Genomic DNA, 8,682 nt, shown 5'->3' on the forward strand with positions numbered 1-8,682 from the left:
ACATTGTCCCTAAACTCTCCTTTCTCTGCAGCAGCTGAGATGGCGGCACCCCCAGCCCCGCACGAGGGCGGCCCCCCGGCCCAGCTCGTGGCTCTGTGGGACCTGGGCTCCGAGCCTGAGTCCACCCCCAGCGCCTGCTCAGGGCCGTCTTCTCCACCGTCCACAGCCGCCTCCTCGGGGAGCCTCCCGTCCTGCCCTTCTCTCCAGGAGTTTCAGAAAGCATCCGCCATCCTGGTCCAGCTTTCCGAGAGCCCCACCTCCCTCTCGGATAGGAAGCCGGGGACACTGTGGACACAGATCTCAGCTGGGCTGGGGGGCTCCCTGCTCCAGACTCCTGGGGGTTCCACCAGGGCGGAGGGCCGGAGACCTGGGAGGGGCTGGAGGGTACCGAGGCCCTTTCCGGGCACGGCTCTGGCACTGGGGCAGGTGGCCTGGCTCCGGCAGGAGGTCTCCCCGTTGCCCAGTCTCTGTGGTTGAGGTCAGAGCAGTCCGAGCTGTCCAGCGAGGTCTGGGGCCGGGAGAGCCCAGCGGGACCCTGGCGCTGGTGCCGGGCCAGCCCCAGAGCACTGCTCGCCCGCAGGACGCACATCCCACTTGGAACAGGCTGGGGTGCCCCTTGCCCTGCCTCCCTTCCTGGGCCCAGGGGAGGGGCGGGAAGATTCTGGAACCAGTGGGAGCCCGACCAGTGGATCAGACACAGGAAAAGCCCAGCGGAGGTCCCGGGAGGCTGCAGGAGCGAGGCTCCCATCCCAAACCTCTTCCTCAGGTGATTTCCACCTGACCCTTTCCTTCCCCTCCGGGACCTCGGCCTCTGAGTTTCGCAAAAGAGGAGAGACGGGGCCTCCGCAGGCCTCAGGTGGCTGCCCAGAGGGGCCCTGGGGCACTCACCCGAGTCCTTCCACTGATGGGAAACCTCTACAGACCTCCTCTGAGCCTGAGGTCCTCTTGATGCCAGGGGCTCCTCCTGGGAACCTGGGTGGGCAGGCAGCCCAGACAGCTGAGAGCCGGGCCCCTGGGCGCGGGGGGAGCAGAGTGCCCCCTGTCCTGGAGGAAGCCTGCACTTCTCTGGCCGGCGGTGTCTTGCCTGAGATCCTATCCCCGGTGGACGAGGCGCTGTCCTACAGCAGCTTCGACCTCCCATCCTCCACCCAGAGGGACTCTCGCCTCCCTCCTCTGCCTCCCATCCTCCCAGCGGACGGGGAGGCCGACCCTGCCAGCCCCCACTCAGAAGACTTCCCCACCCCGCCCGAAGATGCCATGTGTCCTGGGGGCTTGCTGGACTCCCCAGGGGAAGTTGCCTCCCTCATTATGGGAGAGTGGTCCTCCCTGTCTGGGGAGAGTCTGTCTGAATCACCGTCCCTGGGGCCCCAGGAGGAGGCTGGGCTCTGCCTTGGGGTGGTGGGACAGGGCAGAAGCCTTGGGGGAGAATTGGGTGAATCAGGTTCTGTTGGGAGGGACCAGGCCACGGACAGCCACTTGTCTGAACCGGTCAGCTTGGGGTCTCCCTGGTGTGGGGGAGCAGGGGATGCCCTGGGGCAGCTCCCAGTGCTGTCAGCACAACCCCTGACCCTGTCCAGAGTGGCCTGTGCATCTGTGGGGAGTCTGGTGGCTGGGGACCCAGGGCTGCCTGGCTCCGGGCAGGGGGACCCTGCTCCGGCTCTGGGCGCAGGACCGCGCACTGCCCTCCAGGGCGTGGAGAGAGCTGAGGTGGTGGACCTGCTGTCCGCCCAGCTCAGCAGCAGGATCCTGAGGGACACCCTGGCCGTGCTCTCGGAGGCAGCCCCAGCAGGCAGCCTGGTGACAGAGGGGCCCGCGGGGGCCAGCCGGGTCACACGGGCTCACACGGCGGCCACTGGGCGGTCGTGGGAAAGCCTGGACTTCTGAGAAGACGGGGCGGTGGTGGGGGGCTGTGGGGACACAGACGCTGTCTGTGAGAGCCCCCTGCCTGGCTGGCTGTCGAACGAGGCCTCCTAGACACAGCAAGGCCCCGGACACGTCGCCACGTGGCTGTGCGTGAGCGTGTGTGTGTGTGTGTGTGGGCGTGCCGGGGGCCTCAGGAGAGGCCAAGAGGAGAGTGCGGCTTTGTGGGGTCGGGGAGGCCAGATGCTGAGGCTGGGGGTTGCGTCTGCGCTGACGCGCCCTCTCGGATTTGCCTCGCTGGGAAACCTTCGGCGGGGATGTTTGCCTGCCTCTGATTTCTGAAGGGTAAACCCGGCGCCTCCATGACATCCAGCTGGCGACTCCAGGCTGGGAGGTCAGTGTGCGTCCCCTCGTGCAGATTAGGAGGCGGCAGCTCGGGGAGAAGGTGATTTCGCCTGCAGCCAGGTGACCCTCCACCCGGCCTCTGGGCTGGAGTGGATCCCCGCCTCCCCGAGGGTGTGCAGGACGCCTCCCAGAAGAAATGAGAGCCCCTTGCCAGGCTGGCTGTCGAACTGGCTCTCCTGGACGCGGCAGGGCCCTGGTGGGTTCCAGAGGCGGCGGCGTGTGGGCGCCTGCAGGGACGGCCTCGCAGGCATCCCCTTACGAGAGCACCTGTCCCCCTCAGCACCAGACTCAGGTGGGCGTCCAGGAAGTTGATGCTGAGTCAAGCATGAAGAGGGGTTCCCGTGGGAAGGAAGTGGGGAGAGGCTGAGACTGGGTGAGACAGCCGGGCGCAGGCCCGCAGGGACACGGGTCTCAGTAGACTGGGCAGGGACCACCTCGGGGTGAGACCAGGGCAGCTGACCTTCAGGGTCAGGCCACTGCAGCACTGACCTCTCCCCGCAGCAGCCACCCCACGAGCCGCTGATGGGCTCTGAGGGGTCCCTGGGGCCCCCTCCTCCCCCAGAGCCCTGCGGAAGCACCACCGTCGCCAGGGCACAGGCAGGTTCAGCCCGCCCCCCGCATCCTGTCGCCAGTTTCAGAGCGTTTTCTGCACCCACAGTGAGGGCCTGCGCCCCACCTTCCCCAGAAGGAGCAGAAGGCTGCATCGTGCGTGTGCGCGCGCGCGTGTGTGTGTGTGTGTGTCCGTTGGTTCTAATGCGAGAGCGCCTCTGAGCTTGTGCTCCAGGGAATTCACTGGGAACCAACACGGTGTCTTCTCAGCGCCCCTGCTCTGTCCCTGTCTGTCCGCGTGGGGCTGTTTCATTTCAATATTGTCAGTCTTTCTCTCCTGAATTATCATCTGAGCACTTGGAGGAGAAGTAGCTTTTCAATGAGCCCAACAATCAGCTCTTTCATAAAAGGAAGCAGGGACGTCCCTGGTGGTCCAGTGGTTAGGGCTCTGCACCTCCACTACGGGGGGTTGGGTGGGGGTGTGGGTTCAATCCTTGGTCGGGGGACTAAGATCCCACATGTCACACAGCGTGGTCTAAAATTAAAACAAATAAAAGGAACCAGCTTTCACGTCAGCTTCTAAACTTGTGACGTGGTTAGGATTTCTTGACTTAAGGCTCACTTACGCTGTGCTCAATCTCTCAGAAGTCACTCTCCATGTCCTACAGCAGGCTCTCTCCCCGTCTGTCATCTAAACCGGCCATCAGTTATCCGTATGGGCTTCCCAGGTGGTAAAGAATCTGCCAGCCACTGCAGGAGACGCGGGAGACCCCGGTTCAACCCCTGGAAGATCCCCTGGAGAAGGATGTGGCAACCCACTCCAGCATTCCTCCTGAGAAATCCCACGGTCAGAGGAGCCTGCCAAGCTACAGTCCATGGGGTCACAGAGAGTCCGGCGTGACTGAGCGCACACATCACGTGTCTACTGTCGTCTATTTATTGTCTGTCCCTCATCTGTCATTTATAGCACCTATCGATCGTCTGCCTGCATCAACTAGAGCATCCACCCAGCCATTTCCAGTTCTCAAACTGGAAAATATCTGCTGGACAGGGAGTCCAGAATCAAGCAGTTGTCGGCATGTTGGCCTAAGGGACATCGACGTCCTGGTGCTGGTCCAGGATATGACCTCCATGAGACCCTGGGAGGTCGGCTGTCAGGTCAGAGTGACAGGAGCCCGTCTCCTGCAGCCCTCACTGCAGTGCGGGGAACTCATTCACTTAGCATTTATAGGACCCGGGGGGAGAGACCCAGACTTCCCAGCACTTGTCGATGAGAGTGGGCGGCGTCTCCAAAGCTGGCCTGGCAAAGCCCCCAGTGCTGCCTCTCAGACCCTGGGGAGCCCTGCAGGCCAAGGCAGGAACCGCCTACCGTCGTCACCAGGCTCCAGCCTCTGGGGCAGCCACTCTGAGGGCCCGCCTCACCAGCCCAGCCAGCATCACACACCAGCTCACGCAGGACAGGATCACGGTCCCGGGGAGCAGCAGTCACGACAATCCATGTTGATGCGACGCCCGATGTCCCCAAGCCCGCCTGAGCGCACAGGAGAGGTTTGGGTCCACTGGGGGGAAAACGTGTGCATTCTCCATGTACGCAATTTCAGAACAAATTTTGAGCTACAGCTTTCTTATTGATTTCCCCCTAGTTTTCTGAACAAATTAGTCTGTGATTTTTTATTTTTTTTCTCTATTGCTGACCCTTTTGGATTTACGAGGCCGTGTGAGAGGAATTATGTATTTTACACACATCACGTTCGGTCATAAATCTCCCACATCGAAACCCGGCAGATTTGCCTCAGATTCAATAGTCTTGGGTCTGGCTGCTACGGGTGGGGGCTGGTAGCTGAGCACCAGACACGGCCATGCCCGCAGCTGGACTCGGGGCCCCCTGGGTGCCCAGCAGGCGCGTGTGTCTGGAGTCACTTTGTGGCCCTGTGGCCCCTCACCCTTGGAGGGAGTCTGGTCAAGGAGGACTTGTATGAAGACCCTGGCCTTCTCCTTCCCATGACGGCTGGATCTAGGGAGCTTGGGGTTATCCAGTGACCGGCCAGAGGAGGAAGACTGTCCACCAAAGCTGTCGGACACGCTTAATCTCCGCTGACGTTACGTGTGTGGAGCTGAGGGCTGTGGCGTTCAGATATATTGACCCGAAGCAAGACTTCAATTTCAAGATTGCTCCCTTCAAGGTCTCACCGTGCTCGCCTTGGCTCCAATCCCTGTAGCCTCTTGGGCCAATAAATCTTGATACCAGCCTCCAGAGAAGTCATTATCTTTCATAGAAAATGATTATTTCTCAGTTAAACCCCGCACGGAATTTTCCCATGATCTGTCTCCATCAGCCTCCCCGCTCAGACGTCCCCTCCTGCGTCAAACGCCCAAGACCTCACCCCCAGCGCCTTAAATTCCAATCACCAGACGAGCTTTACGAGTACTTCTGATGCCTGGCCCTGTGCAGCCCTAACAGCCACATCATAAAATACAGACGAAGGCCATGGCAGCCAGCTGGGGCAGGCCACACGCCTGCAGGAGCACACAGGTCCTGTTAAATGGTTCAGGGGCACCTGGCCCTCAGGGTGGGAGGTGAGCACGCTGGCCTTCCGAGGGAGCTGGGGCCACCGGGTCAGGTTCGCCTGCAGCTGAGGGACAAGGCCATCCTGTGACTGCTCGACCAGCCGCATCTTAACACTGGCTCCCCTGCAGCAAGAGGTCCCAGAGGGTCTGCAAGTCCCACGTCTGTCCCCAGTCCCATGTCCTAGCCGCCCACCCCACTCCAGCTGTCAACTGCCAGCCTGCTCCTCTGCCTTGGGCCCCACCCAGCGGCCCCCTTGCCCCCAGCCCCGTCTCTTAACGCCCGCCAAGCACAGCGAGGAGTAGAAGTGTTTGCAACACGTGGCTGCAGGCTCAGGGGCAGAGCAGAATCATACATGCACCCGGCACCCCAGCCTCCCTCGGGGGCTCCCTGGGCCCCCCAACCTGTCCTGCCGCTCACCTGACAGATTAAGGGGCTTCCCCTCGGCCGTGTCCATTCAGGTGGCGACGTGGACATTTAACAATGCTGGGGCCAGCTCCATCTGTCCCTGGGCGTGTGGCGGGGACGCCCACCCCCGCGCCTCCATGACTACAGTCCCTGCCCTCTTCACGGCGTCATCGTGAGAACACAGAGGCCTGTCCCAGCCAGGCTCCGTCCCTGGCACGTGGCAAGCACTCAGGAATAATCCTCCTGTAAATTTGCTGGAGAACGGCTCGTGTCCTCAACCAGCTGAGCCTGAAACCAGATGCCAGCTGAGGCGTGTGGAGGCGGCACCCACTCCGGGGCCGGGCTGCAGGTGGAGTTCGCCTGTCCCTTCGTCCCCCAACCTTGTGCAGAACCTGCCCCGTGAGGGGGGGCTCGGAAAAGGAACAGTCAGCCCTGACCTCCAGGGCTCACAGCCACCCAGCTGGACACCAGCCGGCCTGACCGGGACGACTACCATGGGGGAGACTCGGGCGGAGGGATGAGAGTTCTGCCTGTGTCCCGGTCAGGGGCATCAGAAGAGCCCCTCGCAGGTGTTGGAGGCACCGGGGTTGGAGGGTGCCTCTGCCACATACACTCCATGGGTCCTCAACCACTGCTCTGGGCCTCCGACTTCCCAGATTTCCTCTCCATGAACAGAATGTGCGTGCGTGCTAAGTCACTTCAGTCGTGTCCGACTCTGCGACCCCATAGACTGTGGTCCGCCAGGCTCCTCTGTCTGTGAGATTCTCCAGGCAAGAATACTGGAGTGGGTGGCCATGCCCTCCTTCACGGCATCTCCACGACCCAGGGATCAAACCCATGTCTCTTACCTCCCTGGCGTTGACAGGTGGGTTCTTTACCACTAGCGCCACCTGGGAAGCCCCGTAAACAGGAATACCAACACCTCACTTCATCAGCTCTAAGATGCAAAACTTCTCGACATTTTACTCCCTTTGAAGTCAGCATCCATCTCACAAACCTGAGAATTTCCTCTGGTACCTGCCGACCGCCTGGCAGCACAGACAATATGCCAGGTGGGTCTCAGTGTCCCGAGAGCAGGCACCTCTCCCGCCGGGAGGAGGGGCACATTGAGGAGGGTATGGGGTGGGGGCACCCGGCTTCAAGCGGGGAAGTGGGGCCTGGCTAACCCATGGACGGAGAAGGCAATGGCACCCCACTCCAGTACTTTTGCCTAGAAAATCCCAAGGACGGAGGAGCCTGGTAGGCTGCAGTCCATGGGGTTGCGAAGAGTCGGACACGACTGAACAACTTCACTTTCACTTTTCACTTTCACGCATTGGAGAAGGAAATGGCAACCCACTCCAGTGTTCTTGCCTGGAGAATCCCAGGGACGGGGAAGCCTGGTGGACTGCCTATGTCTATGGGGTCGCACAGAGTCGGACATGACTGAATTGACTTAGCAGCAGCAGCAACCCGTGGAAGCCGGTTCTCAGACACAGCCCACCACCTCGTCTGAATGCTTCTGCGTGAGGCTGTGGCTGCATTTCGTAACCGAGGCATGCTTTTCCTAAGAACTTTTCATTAAACCAATTGCGTGCTGAGGATTGGAGACACTGGGGTGTTGTTTTCAAGGTCAGCCTCCCAGTGCTGGGCTAAGCCAGCACATATGCCCACTGGCTGCCCCAGAGAGCCAGGGTCCCAGAGATGTTCCCTCACCCTCCTCAGCACCTGGACGGGGGACACAAGAGCCCTAGAGGAAGAGCTGGGAGTGACAGTGGGATTACACCTGGGGCTGGGAAGGGTCACAGTCCTTCCAGGGGACTTGGAGTGTCTGCTAAGGCCTGAACTGGATGGCATCATCGACGTAATGGACGTGAGTTTGAGCAAACTCCGGGAGATTGTGAAGGACAGGGAAGCCTAGCGTGCTGCGGTCCATGGGGTCGCAGAGTCAGACAAGACTTAGCGACTGAACAACAGCAGGGCCTGAACTGTGTCCCCCCCTCCACCCCACAAAGTCCTAATCCCGACGGGATGGCGTTAGGAGGTACCTTCAGGAGGCCATCAGGGTTTGATGGGGTCACGAGGGTAGGGCCCTCACGATGGGGTCAGTGACCTTATGAGATGAGACCGTGGAGACCCCTTCTCTCCACATGCAGCACAGAGGAAGGGCCAGGTGAGCACAGGCGAGAAGCGGCTGGCCATCTGCAAGCCAGGAATTGAGTCTTCACAAAAAACTGACCATGCCCGCCCCTGATCTTGGATGTCCAGCCTGTGAGAGATATTAATAGATGCCCGTCTGTGGTTTAAGCCGCCTGGCCTGCGGTGTTCTCTTACAGCAGCCTGAGCAGACGGACGAGGTGTTCAGAAGCTAAGCCCCTCCTGCAGAGGGAAGCAGGTGTGCAGGTGAGCTTAGACTCCCTCCCGACATCCCAGCCTTGACCGCCTTTACCAACCGTGTGACCAATCCTGGTCTATCTGCCCGATAATCACCATGTGGCTTGTGGTCATGCCTGTGGTCAGTGGTTGGGAGGGAGGACAGGGAAAAAGAAGCCTGGGCCGCCAGGGAGCCAACCACCCTTGACCCAGACCAGGCCCACTCACCGCGTCCATCCCATCCTGGATTCTCGGTCTTGATCTCTACGTGTCCTTCCTTCTCCCACTGCCCTCCCACCTCTCTGCTGCTCCTTCCCGCTCCCTCCTCACCTCAGCCCTGCATCTGGAGGCCCGGGGCTCAGTGTGTGGCCAGCCTTCTCCAGTCCTCACTTACCGTCTGAGCCCCATACTCACACAGCCAACCAGTGGCCTGGTGCCAGCTGCAGATGGTGCCAAGGTCTGCGGAACTCAGCAGGTCCAGGTGCACCCTGGCCTCCACTCTCAGCCCTGCATTGCCCTCCCAGCGCCTCCCCTGCAGCCTC

The 8,682-nt window shown here is 61.1% G+C and overlaps 1 protein-coding gene across 1 annotated transcript in view; it reads left to right on the forward strand.

Annotated features, from left to right (window-relative positions):
• CCDC187 (coiled-coil domain containing 187) overlaps positions 1–5,093 on the forward strand; it is a 46,796-nt gene extending 41,703 nt beyond the window's left edge. Inside the window, 1 exon segment of the mRNA XM_070380084.1 lies at positions 32–5,093. Coding sequence (XP_070236185.1) covers positions 32–1,884 — 1,853 coding nt within the window. The 3' untranslated portion in view covers positions 1,885–5,093.
• The last annotated feature ends 3,589 nt before the right edge of the window (positions 5,094–8,682 follow it).

The sequence above is a fragment of the Bos mutus genome, chromosome 11, assembly GCF_027580195.1.
Source record: "Bos mutus isolate GX-2022 chromosome 11, NWIPB_WYAK_1.1, whole genome shotgun sequence".
In the NCBI taxonomy this organism is placed as follows: domain Eukaryota; kingdom Metazoa; phylum Chordata; class Mammalia; order Artiodactyla; family Bovidae; genus Bos; species Bos mutus.